Raw genomic sequence first — 15,148 nt, 5'->3', positions numbered from 1 at the left:
CTAAACCCACCCTATCGCCGCCGACTCCCCCTCCTTCCACAGCCATGACAAACACATCGGCCACCTCTAACACAAACACAAACAACACAGCCAATTCCAACACCGAACCCCCCCCCCCCAACCGAAAAAAAATACCTTGAATCATCCCTCTCTGTCCGTTTCTAACATATCGACATTTATTAAAATCACTTTGGATATTGAAAAAGGTCACTATCCAACCTGGGCAGCCCTATTCAAGCTTCATGCCAAAGCATTCCAAGTCCTCGACCACATTATTCCCTCATCTGAAACACCGGTTACCTCCCCCAAAGCTAGAAACCCTGAACTATGGTCCCGTATTGACGCTGTTGTTCTTCAATGGATATACAACACAATATCCCTCGATCTGCTTCATACCATTATTGAGGCGGATTCCACCGCAGCTGGACTCGTTTACAAGACATATTTTCTGATAACAAGCACTCCCGTGCCCTTTTCCTACAACAGGAATTCTCTAAAACCAAGCTAGAAAATTTCTATGACATATCTTCCTATTACCAAAATCTAAAATCGTTGTTCGACCAACTTTCCAAGACGGACTGCCCAGTTACCAATGATCAGATAGTTCTGCAGCTTATATCTGGTCTCACTGATGCCTATGACACTATTGGCACACAGATTCACCATGGGATATAATTAGGTGGCTTTATTTAGAAATAAAAAACAATTCTTAGGTAATGTCAAAACAGCTAATGTCATTGGGTTGCTAAATACACAGCTCAAAGTTCTCTAGAAAGCTCATTCATTCAGTGACCGTCATCATCCTCTTCTCAATCTCAAATGGCGAATTCCAGCTCTCAAAAGACTGTTCTACTATTATGCGGCGATTACATGGAAGATTATGAGGTTTTGATTCTCTGATTGCCTTCCTTCATTGAGGATAATTCACTATCTTTCTCATGGCCTAATTTCCCTCTGTTTGTATTCACAGGCGATGGTTCCTTTCCAGGCTCTGTTGGCATATGGAGTCGCTGTTCATGCTGCCTGCCCCGGCAAGAAAACTGGCGAGTTTTGCCGCACTTCCATTCACGAGTCTTCTGGTCATCAGGTTCACTCTGTCATACTCGTCAATATTGTTCTTTATGCGTTTTACTTGGAATTACACGGCTCTTGTTTAATGGTAATATCGGTTATGAATTATTCGTTGTTATAACATGATCTATGAATTCTTTTTATCCCTTGTTTGGAACAACAACAACAACAAAGCCTTAGTCCCGAAATGATTCGGGGTCGGCTAACATAAACTAGTTAGTCTAATAATTATGTATTACATAGACTAATTTTATGTCATTTCCCACAACATCATGCTAAATTTGGCATGATTTGTGAATCTCACTATTTAACTACATTTATAATATAACAGAATTGGATTCTTCCAATATTTTTATTCTAAACATGAGAGATTAAGAAAAAAGAGTTCAAGTGAATTGAATTGTTTCAAATTGGAATTTATAAACACTCTCTTAGTGCGCATTTGGCATTGCAATCCCAGACCCTAAAAGTAGTTCTTCCAGCTAAAAGCAGCTTGTTAAATGCAAAATTGCTTTCCTTAAAAGCTGAAAAAACTAATTTTAGGCAAAGCTACAATTTGTACCTCTTGGGGAAAGCAACCTTTACAGCTCATCAGGAAAGCCAGTTAATGCTGCCGAATTGTGGGAGTACAAATAGATATTGTGCTGATTTCCTCTTTTTGAATATAGACGTATTCTGAGTCACGCGGGCACAATTTTACTCTTAGTGCAACGTTCAATGAAATTGACTTTGCTAAATATGATGGACTGGTGATTCCGGGAGGACGTGCACCAGAATATCTTGCCATGAATGAATCTGTCATAGATTGTGTGAGGAAATTGTCTGATGCTGGAAAGCCTATTGCCTCCATTTGCCATGGACAATTGATCTTGGCTGCTGCAGGCATAGTGAATGGTCGAAAGTGCACTGCATACCCTTCTGTCAGACCTGTACTTGTTGCTGCAGGTGCTCACTGGGTTGAACCCCAAACAATGGCAGCATGTGTTGCTGATGGAAATATAATCACAGGGGCTACCTATGAGGGGCATCCTGAATTTATTCAGCTTTTTGTTAAGGCAATTGGAGGTGCCATTACAGGTTCAGATAAAAGGATTTTGTTTCTCTGTGGGGTAAGTTATAATTACTTGTTTTGCTTTCAGTAGATAAAGGGAACAGAACATTTACAGAATTCTTTTAACATTTCTGCATCATTGTTAAAATGTTTGTGCTAATACACAATATTAAATTAATTAGCAGACACCATAACATAAAGACTTTTTGAGTTAATGGTTAAGACTTCAACATTCTGGATAAGTGATATGGAATTCTAGTCTGTTTACCATCTGTGCTTTACATAGAAAGAAATGCTTCATTTTTGTACTTTATGCTTCATTTTAGTACTATTTGAAGGATGGATATGCTATGGAAAAGTTTTCTTCTTGTGTTTTATCAATATTCCAGTGCACCTTTTCTATTTGTTTATTTATTTACTTTAAAGGTATATGCTTGGTGCAAAATCATATTTGGTCATTATCACCAAAATGGTATTTATGAGGCCTGCTATTGATCATGATGATGCTTTCTTGATCTATGCAATTAATTTGCTGAGGAATTAGAAAGCTAGTTTTTTTTATCCAGAACTTACTATGAAGTAATTATGGTACAGGAAGTTGAAATTGATAGAGAACAAAATAGGTCAGGTCAGCTATTGGATCAAACCAGTAGAGTATAGAGAATGTTGCAGGTTTATTTTGGCAGTTCAGTTCGTTATCCTTGTTTTCTTCATTACTTTTTCTGCAAATGCTCATTAGATTTTACAGATGTAGGAGCTTTAAAACTTCAGTTATTCCATTTCTGTTTGTTGCTGGTGTGTGAACTTTTTGTTGCTAAGAGAAACAAAGTTCCTGTTGTGGTTAAAAACTTTATAATTGGGCATATTGTTAAGGAAGATCTTGTCCACATGCTGGTCTTTCTTGGTATCTGTTTTAGTGAAATCCCAATAATTAATAAGACTTTTTTTCCAAAATACTGGCCTATGAAATCACCTTTCTTGGGAATCAATTCACCTGTACCTGAAACAAGGATGAATAGTGGATAGTCATGAAGTTTGTTGATTAAGTAAACCATTTCTCTAGGAAATGATTTTGTTCTTCTTCATTACATGCAAAAATCAAGCTAGTTAGTCAACCTTTAGTTTTTAAAACTTGTATGCTATTGTAATTAGCTTCAAGTGTGCAGGGTGCCTAAGTTACTCATCGCTGCTTTTCGCATCTAGGTCTAATTAATTTGGCTCCAATTATTTGCAGGATTTTATAGTAGCAGGTTTATAGCTCCCAAATGTATTGTGGATGAGATAGGAATGATGGATGACAAAGATACTGAATTCAACCCTGCCTTGCTTGGACAAATTTTGAATGTCTGATTTTAGAACTCTAAATTGGAACAAGGCTAAGTTGAGTCGCTTCAAAATCTAAAACTGTTAATTCATCAATCAGAAATGGATTCCATTTATTTTTCGTACTTGTAAAGTAATAATGGAGAGAAAATTGTATCTGCATTGGTCATCAGTTAAGTTGAAGCCCACTGAAACCACATACTTCATTATAGTTGTTAAATCCGTTACTCCTTTTCCTTCTTATTTGCAGGATTACATGGAAGATTATGAGGTAGCTGTTCCTTTTCAGTCCCTGCAAGCTCTTGGGTGCCACGTGGATGCAGTTTGCCCCAAGAAGAAGGCTGGGGATTACTGCCCAACTGCTGTCCATGATTTTGAAGGTGACCAGACCTACAGTGAGAAGCCAGGCCATAATTTCACTTTAACAGCAACATATGAAGGGTTAGATGCCTCGGGTTATGATGCTCTTGTCATTCCTGGGGGACGGGCTCCAGAATATTTGGCATTGGACAAAACAGTGATTGCCTTGGTGAAAGATTTCATGGAATCCAGGAAACCAGTTGCATCTATTTGTCATGGGCAGCAGATCTTAGCTGCTGCGGGTGTTCTGAAGGTAGTTTATTGAAATTGGGGGTAGTTTTCGCATTTTTCATGCCTTAGACACATATGTTTATTAAATGCTTCACTTGTGATCAGCTTCATGCTATGTGCAATTCGTTTTTCTTTTCTTTTTTTTTCAAAATTTATTGATAAAAATACTTGGCAGTAAAAAAAATATTTCATTTGACGAAAGAATTTCCAATTTCATGTAGTATTATTGAACTGTTATTTGTTGTCTAATAACTGATTCTTGTGAAGCAACCAAGGTTATCATCCCATTAACACATTCATGATTGGTGGCGTTTCAGCCAATAATATATTTTTTTGTAGATATTTATACTTTCTTTAGTGTGAATTGAATGAGATGATTGATGCATTGTTATTATTTAATCTGATGATTGATGATTGATACATTTGTGTATGCTTAGTTGCTCCTACTAGGGAACGCGAGAACATTTCAACAATGTGGTAACAGAAATGTTCTTGTTTCATACGTCGCAAAGTCTTGATATTTTCATTTAATGACATGCTTTGGTTATTTCATCTTTTTAATATGAAGTTGCAAATACTGATCTAGGCCAAGTTACATTGTCATTAAACTCTCCGTGTGAATCAATTTGCAGGGGAGGAAATGTACTGCATACCCTGCTGTGAAGCTTAATGTTGTCTTGTCAGGCGCGACATGGCTGGATCCTGATCCAATAGACCGTTGCTTTACTGATGGAAACTTAGTTACTGGAGCTGCATGGCCAGGGCACCCAGAGTTTATATCTCAATTTATGGCCTTGCTTGGCATTAAGGTCTCGTTCTAGTTTGTGTGACTGTGTTTAGACTTCACTTCATGCGTGCTCTTTTCTGTGAGATAACATGTTTTGAGTATTATCAACTTCTAGTTATACAATCTGACTTTAATGTATGTGAAATTTCAAACGCTTTTTACGCTGTTTGGAATTGGACAGAATCGATTATTTTTATTTTGCTACTTTCTACAAATTGTTCAGCTTTCGATATTTGTGATCCAACTTGATATTGGATACTAATTATGCTATCTACGTGGACCAATGGGGAGTTTTCCCGCTCCATTGCTCTCCACTAGCATTCAAATCACGATTGCACTCACAATTGCCACACGCCATAAATGTTAGATCTGCTGCCGATTCCTATATCCCTACAAAATCAGAGGAAGCCACTAGCTTATGGGTCCCATCCCATCTCACTATAGTGACTTATTTTATGTTCCACGATTGCGTGAAGCACGTGGTAGCAATGGAACCGAGGAAAGTATACAGAAAAGACAACTCTTTTCTGTTCTATTAGTATTTGATCAGTATTAGTTAGCGATTCTGGCTCAGCGAGTTCTTTTTTTCCCGATGAATTTTTGGCACCAGTCCTACATTTTGTCTTAATGAATTAAGGATAAAGGGGATCGGCATGAAGAGGATTGTACTATAAGAGAAGCAAAGAGGTTAAATATAGAGAAGCAAAGAGGTTAAATATACAACATGAATTATGCCAATATGGTTGGACTCCCATATTGATTCGAATGAATCACCCTGGGGTAAATCTTTGCCTACTAGGTAAGAGAATAGCAAGTTACAAATTCTGTCTTGGTAGGATATTCAAGTATTTATTTCTATTATTATGAAATTTATAAATGAAGTAGTTAGTAAATGAAATAGTTAATGGTGGGGTTACTATCATTTTTTTTTGTAATGATTTGGCCATTTTTCGGGTCGCAAAGGGTGTGGAAACACATAAAAACTCTTGAATGGAAATGAAAAATAGATGTAATTCCAGTCCCTTTGAAAATGGTAAGATTTTTGCCTTAAAAAGAAAGAGTTAATTTGTATCATCCTGATTTGGTTTTGATTTTTCAATTATGGTTAAAAGTCAGTAATAGGGTAGGAAGATTGGTAGGAAGATTGAAATAAAGCGTATTGCTCATGAGGAAATACCTTCCTCATGAGGAAATGGTATTGCTATTACCATCTCCAAATTACTTATCACTGTCCCATTTGGACAATTTTACCCTTTTTATAATTATTTTTTTCAAATTTGATTTTTTTGGAAAGAATTGGCCAAAATTTGGCCTAGGCGGATGCTGCATCCGTCTAGGCCAAACTTTGGCCGTGCAAAATCATAAAATTTTTAGTGGCAAAAACTATTAAATCGTTCGATTTTTTGTGACGAAAAATTTAAAATCATCATAAATAAAATGTATTATTTTCATAAGTTCTTTGATAAAATAAACGTAAATTTTAATGTTTCCGACTCGTAATCATCCATTTCTGGGGTTTGGGTTGTCACACATCAATTATTTTCATAATTTCAATTATTGTTGTTCAGGTTTATAATTGTTAAAAGAAATTCAGTTTTTGATCAAAATGATAAGAATGGCAAAAAAGTCCAAATAGGACCGGTGATAAGTAATTTGGAGGTGATATTTAACAGTCCGCTAACGAAAACGTGCAAGTTGATCATTTGGCCAATATGGATTGGGCCATGGACGAGTCAGTATAACGTCATGCAACATAGAATTCATTTGACAACCCAAAGCAAATTGTTGACAATATAGGAATATAAGCTCTCTATTTGACAAGCCAACCTAAATTGTTGACAATATAGTAGACCTCGTCATGGGCCGATGAGACCGCCCGTCCGGCCCGAGCCCAGGCCCATTTAGCCGGATCTGGACACATAAAATTAGTGTCAGGCCCGGCCCGGCCCAAGCCCGAATAAGCCCGCCTAGAAAATGAGCAGGTTTGGGCTATATAAATACTCATCGGGCCCGACCCGTTATCTATACATACATTTATAAATTTAATATTTATTTAAATATCTCATATATATACTCTCTAACTCTATCTATTTTTTTTTATTGTTATGTTGTAATTTTATTTTGAATTTAACTATTAGTTTATTATAATTTTCTAAGACTTATTAACTATTATGTTTATTATTTTTTATTAAAAAAAGTATATTTTATTTTAATTGAATTTTTTTTAATATAGATATGGGCTTGGGCAGGCTGGCAGGCTTGGGATTCCTTTTTTAGGCCCGAGCCCGATTCTAATTAGTGTGGGCTTGGGCTTATCAGGTTTTATCACAAACCCGACAGGTCCGGTCTGAGCCGGGCCCATGCCGAGGTCTACAATATAGGAATATAAGCTAGAGGTGTAACCATTCATTTATTAGGTTTTTTCTTATTTAGTTTTATTTTTTTTGTATGAATATACTTGAAAGGTTAATGGAAAATTCATTTTGCCCAATTCTTTTTTTACTTGCTATCAGAGTAAGGGTTAATCTAAGGGTTAATCTAGTTGCATAACTTTATTTTTCTTCCATATCAAACCCTAGCTGCACCATCCAGTATGCGTTTCTAAACCCGATGGTGAAAATTTTGACAGCAAAAAACCTACACTATCACCATTCAAGATAATCCTTCACCCATTCATGTGAAATTTGATAGCTTTAATTATCGGCCTGGACAAATTTTTTTAGATGCACATATCGATAGAAAAAACGTTGTAACCGATAGTCCTGAATATGATGAATGAATGAGAGACTGAAAATGCATTAGTTAAGCCATGGATCATTAATTCACTGAGCCACAATCTGATTGCATATTTTGTACTATGTGGAACAACCAAAGAAGTGTGAGATGCAATTAGGAAGAGCTATTTGAATGTGATGTGTATTTTATGTACATGTGCGTGTGAATAGGGCTGTAAATGAGCCGAGCCGCTCATGAGCGGCTCGATAAAAGCTCAGCTCAACTCGGTTCGATTTGTAAACGAGCCATTCATGAGCACGATTTACTGGCTCGGTTCGTAAACGAGTCGAGTTTGAGCAGGCCAAAGCTCGCAAGCAACTCGATTAGAACATCTATGAACAAATTTTAGTTTTGTAGAAAACTATATAGTTTTATGTTAGTTTACAAATATCTAACCTTAATATTATTTCATTTGCTATTAGATGAGTTCGTTCACAAATACAATAAATGAGTAATAGACGAACTATTTGTAAGCATCTTGTTTATTTATTCACGAACTTGCTTGTGTTCTTGTTTATGTACACAATTAAAGAGCTATTTGCGAGCAAACTTCATAAATATAATTAATGATTTACTCACAACCAATTCATGGTTAGATAATTTTCTTAATGAACCAAATTCAAATAGGATTTTGGGCTCGAAACAAGCTCGAAGCTCGGCTTGAGCTCGATTCTTTTCTAATGAGCTGAGCCAAACTTGAGCAAGCCAAATCTCGGCTTGGGCTCAAGCTCATTAATTTTATAGCGAGCAGAGTTTGAGCAGACCAAAGCTCGGCTCGGCTCGATTAGCCCTACGTGTGAAGGCAAATACATTTTAATCATGTATCAAGTAGTAAAGTGAAAGTAGAGTATCATTTATAATAAAGTAGAAGTAAAGTGTCGTTTCTATGAGGATGGTGGTCGTAATTACTGATCTTTTTTGCTTATATATTATGTAAACAATGAAAAGGTAAAGTTTGTTGGGTAACCGAATGAATGTTTACATAAATTAAGAAGAGAGATTACTTATGATAGAAGAAACTAATGTTTTTAGTTTCACTTAACTTCTTTGCTAAGTAATAACACTTAACCTTTTTCACGTTGTTTCTCTTTGAGATGACGATTTTCTTATTAAACTAATATGAGTTCTCGAGTTATTGGTTCTAAACTTTCAATTAATTACTTTACATTGTTTCAGCTAAAGTAATTAAAATAAGCATTATGTGTTTTCTTAGATCTAAACCCTTGTTTAATTACGTTACCTTGGTATAGCTAAAGTGATTAATTAAGATTCATGAAAAACCTCTCGAGTTAATAGTTCTAAACTTTCGATTAATTACTTACTTTGGTCCGACTAAAGTAATTAATTTAAAGAAGCATTAAGTATTTTTAGTTCTAAACCTTCGATTTATTACTTTACATTAGTCCGGCTAAAGTAATTAATCAAATGTAGCATTAAGATTCATGGAAAATCTTGAAAAACCAATAAGTCACACTAAATGGTCAGTAGGTCCAACTTATGAATTTCGATTAATCAATTTAATCACAGTTAATATAAACGATTAATTATATTCGAGTTGGGATTTGGTACATCTCCAACAAGCATTAAGAATCATAAATTAGTTCTCAAATGGATAAGCATATCTTGATTAGGTTAAATGTGATCATCGTATTATTAAGATTAAAATCCACTTTTATCCTTAGTTAAGAAGGTTTTAGCGCATGATTAGATAAAAACCCATCTTAGAGCGATAGATAATGGAGTTCATAGTAATAAAACATCAATAACAATTGATTTAGAATTAAACAAATCCGTTCATAAAACAAAAAAAATCAAGAGCATTGAGTCAATCCAGACTGAGAAGATTGACTCAAGAACAAATTTTATTTTTATTAGAGGCTCAATTGAAAAATTAAACTAGTAAGAGATTAAAGTTTAGAAAAAACCGTGATGAAGATTGCCGAACGGAACTTCCTCGATGACTTGAAACTTATTTTTATTGGATGAACTTTTGCACAAATTACAACTTCAGAACAAAAACAATAGTTACAACAACATTTACAACTGATTCTTAAAGAGAAGAACCAACAAATTAAGATGAAAAGGAGGAAGATTAAGATTAAGCTTGGTGTGTGGATTGTGTGTAAGAATGATGATCCATGTCTTATGGGGCCAAGTTTGAGCTAGAATTTCCCCGTGCGGCAAATGTGGTAGTCTTAAAAAAATCATAATTTATAACAACTTTAAGTTGATCGTTAGCCATGTAGACGACACATACAAAGCCAAGAATTCATGTCATGGCTAAGTACATAAAAAATTCAAGCATGCTCATCTAGTCACTTCAGGAAAAGGATGTCCAATACAAATTGTTCTTGTGCCTTTAGAAGAAAATGGAGAAGTGAATGCTCTAGCCGTTCCAGTGGCAGAACCAATTGCGCGAGACCTGTTTGTGGAAACCTCCATAGCCCCCTAAATAATGAACTCCCTCATTTTATGCATAGAATCTAAAGATACTAAGATTGGCGAATGGTGAATTTCAATCATCCAATATACTAACGACAGATACCTTATGATTGGAGAGAAGCCTTGCTCATTGTTCGATAATCATATCAGTATGTTGTTTAAAATGAAGTCATGTATCGAAATCCATAACCCATCCATGGATGAAATTTAATTCTAAAAAGGAAAGAGACCATTGCCTCCGGGAGATAGATAAAAGAGTATGCATATTGCATCGAGGGGAAAAGTGATGCTGCTAAAATATATAGCAATAAATAAGACAAGAGTATCCTATCGCAACAAGTAGTATAGTGCTTAAGCACGAGATCGAACCACAAGGACTATTTGCCACAACTAATTAGTCTAGGGAAGAGGACGTAATTGTTTGGAAGGTTAAATGTGTGAGGAGTGATTAAAAAGACAAACTTTCGAAAATGAAAATGTTAAGCGTTTAACAGGGGAGAATTCAGATTAATTAATGACACAATCCAAGATGGGGATTCCCTTAATTGGTTCCCATGTATGATTTACTGGGATTTGGTTTCATACCATAATGATAGTTGACGGTAATCACCTAAGTAACCACGTAGAGATAGTCAATCTCTTGTAGTCTATTCACATGCCTTTGGTTGACGGCTTGATTAGGCATATAACCTAGGGCATGCAAAGCAATAGGTTCCGTGGTGATTGAGGCTAAAGCCGTAGCCCAGCCACTAGTCCGCACTCCTAGTGGTCTCTAGCGAGGTTAGATTATGCTAATTCGGGTTAGGCAGTTCCTTGGTCAGGTAACTACCTATCTATAATCCTAAATTCGTCAGACTCAAGGAATTAGGTTTAGCTATGTCAGGCTAGTTTATCATCATCGAATCTAATTCTAGCATTCATCCTATTTCTGACAAATTTAGGACACTAAGCTTGCATAATCTAATCAACTGGGATTAAACCCATAAAACCAAATCCCTAATCATTCAAGGCTACACAATCAATCTCATCCCCATCCCAGATTGGATGGAGATTAGTTCATAATTAAACTATTCAAATCATTAAAGCACAGATTATCAACATTAATCATCATTAATTAAATAAGTAAAAAGTAGAGACAAATTGAGGAATTTAGAGATCTAAAACCCGGCTTTGTCTGATTCTGATTACAAAAGGACAGAGCTTTCCTTCCCCGTCTTCAAACAAATCAATATCAATTACAATGCAAGAAACTCCCAAACTCCTCCAAAGAAGAAGAAAAATGGAGAGGAAGAGAAGCCACAAAACAATTGAAAAAGAAGGTAACCCTAACAACAAAAACATATTGTTTTATTTATAGTGGTAAGTGTGTTAGGGGGTATTTTGGGCATTTTTCAGGCCAAGATTCGCGCCCTGGGGTGAGAAGACGCTGGGAAATTGCTTCCCAGCGCCTCGTCTCGTCGAGACAAGAGGTGTCTCGACAAGACGAAAGGGTGTCTCGACGAGACGCTGGGTGTCTCGTCGAGACACCACGTGATGGTTCCCTCTGGGAACCATTGGCCCACCTCGTCTCAGCGAGATAGGCCATGTCTCGACGAGACGGGGGCCTGTCTCGGCGAGACAGGTGCTCAGAAAGGGTAGTTCCCTCCGGAAGTTATCTGTTTTGGTCCCTGTGCTCCCGGAATTCGCTCTAGTGGTCCCCGAACTGTCCGGAAATGCTCAACCAGTCCTAAAAACACCTGAAAATACAGAAAGTGTCATAAATAACGGAAATTACTCACTTCAACTTAAAGATAACAAAATGATGCTGAGATTGAGTGGAAATAAAGCAAAAGCGAACTAAAACAATCCTAAAACCCCTATATAAATGGGAGCTATCAACCTCCCCACACTTGAATCTTGCTTGTCCTCAAGCAAAGCAAGAAAGAGTCAAAAGCAGCGAAATTTCAACGAATAGCTCCCGTACACAGACAAGGATCCATTGCACTTTTATAATCCATACGGTTTCAGACTACTCAAGTTGCAATTAAAAACAAAGTGAACCTCAGATAAATCTCCCAAAACTGATTAATTAGTTTTATCAACCAACACTTTGCGGAAGCGAAAGGCGAGGACTAAGGTTGCTAGCTCACAGGTGGTCGCTCTTACGCTCAAGTGTTTGGGGTGTCATATGAATTTGGCAAACGCTCTACAGTGTATTGCACACAATGGTCACGTTGGAATTGCATCATCCATCCGGTTGAAATCATGCATCACAAATAAACAAGATTAGAGGTCTTTAAAGGGTTGTAACATAGGCTAAGGTTTGGGGGTAGGAAGAAGGGAATTTAGGCAAAAAGTTAATGACTCAACTAGCTAGAATTTTCTCAAAAATTTGGCACTTGTTCCGCTATGTGCGAGATAAAAGCTCAAAGTTGTTTTATTTCAGTTCGGGAAGCAATTAAAGAATGTATTTTATCCTTTCCTCTACAATTTATTCGGTTCAATTTTTTTTTTCTTTTGAGATAGAGGGGACAAAGAGTCAATTTGAATTGGTTACTTCTTCTATTTAGAATTACAACCTTTCAATGATAGCTAATGGAAATTTGAAGGATGCGTGCCTAAGGATCTTCCAGCTGTAATTAAGTCAATTAACTTGGGTAAGAAAGGGTATTTAGGAAGGTTAAGGGCTCGTAACACGGTTGATCAAAGAAAATCGGTAAATAAGGCTCAAAGGGGCTTATCTAGTGGAATTGGCAAAGGATTTTGGCTAATCAAAGACTAGGCTGCGTTCACAAATGGCTGAACCTAAATTGCCTAATCATTTCAAGTTCAATTATAACACAACATTCAACCAGTATTGGATGCAATTCCTATGAGCATGATGACAATAACTGTAATCCCACACCTAAGAGATCGATTGTTCCTAAAAATGAGTCTAAAATATTGACCTTTAGGCTCTAGCTCACAATTTAGGGGTTATTTGCAACAATCCTAGCCTCACCTAACGAAACGTTCCATGCCGATCTTAGTTAAATAACACTCTTTGGGGACTCAAATGTTGTTCACAAGTTTTTGCATGCATCGATTTCACTGAGCTTTCAGACTTTCAGAGCACAATTTCAACTGTAATGTCAGGATTGCTAGACGCATCAAAAATCAACTGCCTAAGATTCTTATTCTTTTTATTTCTGACTACTGAAAGCAAAAACTGAAAGCAAAAACGAAATCTCCAAACACAAATACATATAAAGCATGCAATTGGTACATGTACAAAATGTCCTATCCTATTGCCTCCTCCCCCACATTAAATCATGCATTTAATTCCAAAAGATGCATATTTATGAAATTGAACAATAAGCGAAAGGAAAGAGATAGGATAGGAAAACTCCCTCATGGTGCATCTATGTAACGCAGTGTCTCCACTGCGCCCAAGTCATCCTCATAAATTTTCAGACGCTGCCCATTGACCTTGAATGGGGGACTACGACCGTTCGTGATCTCCACTGCTCCGGAGGAGAATAACTGGATGACCTCAAATGGCCCATACCACCTCGACTTTAACTTACCAGGGAATAATCGCTGCCTGGAGTTATATAGTAACACATTATCCCCTACCTCAAAGTGACGTTTGATTATTCTCTTATCGTGCCATCTTTTCGTCTTTTCCTTGTAGATTCGTGAACTCTCATAGGCACCAAGCCTGAACTCTTCCAAGGCATCCAACTACAGTAACCGTTTTTCTCCTGCAACTCTTGTATCAAAATTTAGAAAACGTGTAGCCCAGTAGGCTCTATGTTCGAGTTCTACAGGAAGATGGCATGCCTTACCGTAAACTAACCTGAACGGGGACATGCCAATTGGCGTTTTAAACGCTCCTGTATGCCCATAATGCATCATCTAATTTGAGAGACCAATTATTTCTAGAGGAATTCACAGTTTTTTCAAGAATAGCTTTTATTTCTCTATTAGAAACTTCTACTTGGCCACTGGTCTGAGGGTGATACGGGGTTGCCACTTTATGGGTGACCCCGTATTTATGCAGGACCTGTCTAAAAGCCTGATTGCAAAAATGGGACCCACCATCGCTAATAATGGTGCGGGGAGTGCCAAACCGTGTGAAAATGTTCTTTTGCAAGAATCGGATGACAGCCCGCGCATCATTACTAGGCAAGGCTACATCCTCAACCCATTTGGAGATGTAGTCTACGGCTACAAGGATGTACTCGTTATTAAATGACTTCGGGAAAGGACCCATGAAGTCTATTCCCCAGACGTCAAAAATTTCATAGACTAAAATTGGTTTCATGGGCATGGCAAGTCTTGGTGAAATGTTGCCAGTTCGTTGACACTTATCACAGTTTTTCACAAAATCAAAAGCGTCACGAAAGATGGTGGGCCAATAAAGCCCACTCTGAAGTACCTTAGCTGCGGTCCTATCTGCCCCGTGGTGTCCACCTACCTCTTTGGAGTGGCAGAATGCAAGGACAGAGGCAATCTCCTCTTCAGGTATGCACCGGCGAATAATATTGTCACCACAGACTTTGAACAAATAGGGGTCATCCCAAAAATATTGCTTCGCATCATGCAGGAATTTTCTCCGCTGTTGGTAGGAGAATTCTAGAGGGATCACCTTTGCCACAAGGAAGTTAGCGAAATCAGCGAACCAAGGTACATGTTGTACTGACAACAATGATTCATCGGGGAATGTCTCCTGGATGCCTGCAGTCGTTTCCGTATTCAATTCCTCTTGTTCTAATCTGGAGAGATGATCAGCAACCACATTCTCCACTCATTTCTTGTCTCGTATCTCCAGGTCAAACTCCTGCAGCAACAAGATCCACCTAAGGAGTCTCGGTTTTGCATCCTGCTTAGAAAACAAATACCTCAATGCAGCATGATCAGTGTAAACAATAACTTTGGAAAGCACTAAATAGGAACGAAACTTGTGTAGTGCAAAAATCACAGCTAATAACTCCTTTTCTGTTGTTGTATAATTTACTTGGGCATCATTAAGGGTTTTACTAGCATAAGAAATTGGTTGGCAAATTTTGTCCACCTTCTGCCCTAAGCATGCACCTACAGCTGTGTCACTAGCATCGCACATCAGTTCGAAGGGTAAATCCCAATTG

The 15,148-nt window shown here is 37.4% G+C and overlaps 1 protein-coding gene across 1 annotated transcript; it reads left to right on the top strand.

The window, feature by feature from the left end:
- Nucleotides 1–699: 699 nt before the first annotated feature.
- LOC136203450 (protein DJ-1 homolog D) lies at nucleotides 700–5,027 on the top strand. The gene is made up of 5 exons (XM_065994612.1): nucleotides 700–885; nucleotides 971–1,087; nucleotides 1,740–2,180; nucleotides 3,696–4,058; nucleotides 4,669–5,027. The coding sequence occupies exons 1-5, from the start codon at nucleotides 820–822 to the stop codon at nucleotides 4,855–4,857; spliced, it is 1,176 nt and encodes a 391-aa protein (XP_065850684.1). The 5' UTR covers nucleotides 700–819; the 3' UTR covers nucleotides 4,858–5,027.
- The last annotated feature ends 10,121 nt before the right edge of the window (nucleotides 5,028–15,148 follow it).

This window comes from Euphorbia lathyris, chromosome 1 (assembly GCF_963576675.1).
Source record: "Euphorbia lathyris chromosome 1, ddEupLath1.1, whole genome shotgun sequence".
NCBI classification, from domain to species: Eukaryota; Viridiplantae; Streptophyta; class Magnoliopsida; order Malpighiales; family Euphorbiaceae; genus Euphorbia; species Euphorbia lathyris.
Note: the sequence above shows the minus strand (reverse complement) of the source record. Positions and strands in the feature narration are given on the sequence as shown.

What these genes read in the sequence shown, in the direction of transcription:
- LOC136203450 (XM_065994612.1), top strand. Translation starts at nt 820, where the DNA reads ATGGCGAATTCCAGCTCTCAAAAGACTGTTCTACTATTATGCGGCGAT. An exon ending in ATTACATGGAAGATTATGAG is followed by an intron (nt 886 to 970) that starts GTTTTGATTCTC and finishes TTGTATTCACAG; the next exon opens with GCGATGGTTCCTTTCCAGGC. An exon ending in ACGAGTCTTCTGGTCATCAG is followed by an intron (nt 1,088 to 1,739) that starts GTTCACTCTGTC and finishes TTTTGAATATAG; the next exon opens with ACGTATTCTGAGTCACGCGG.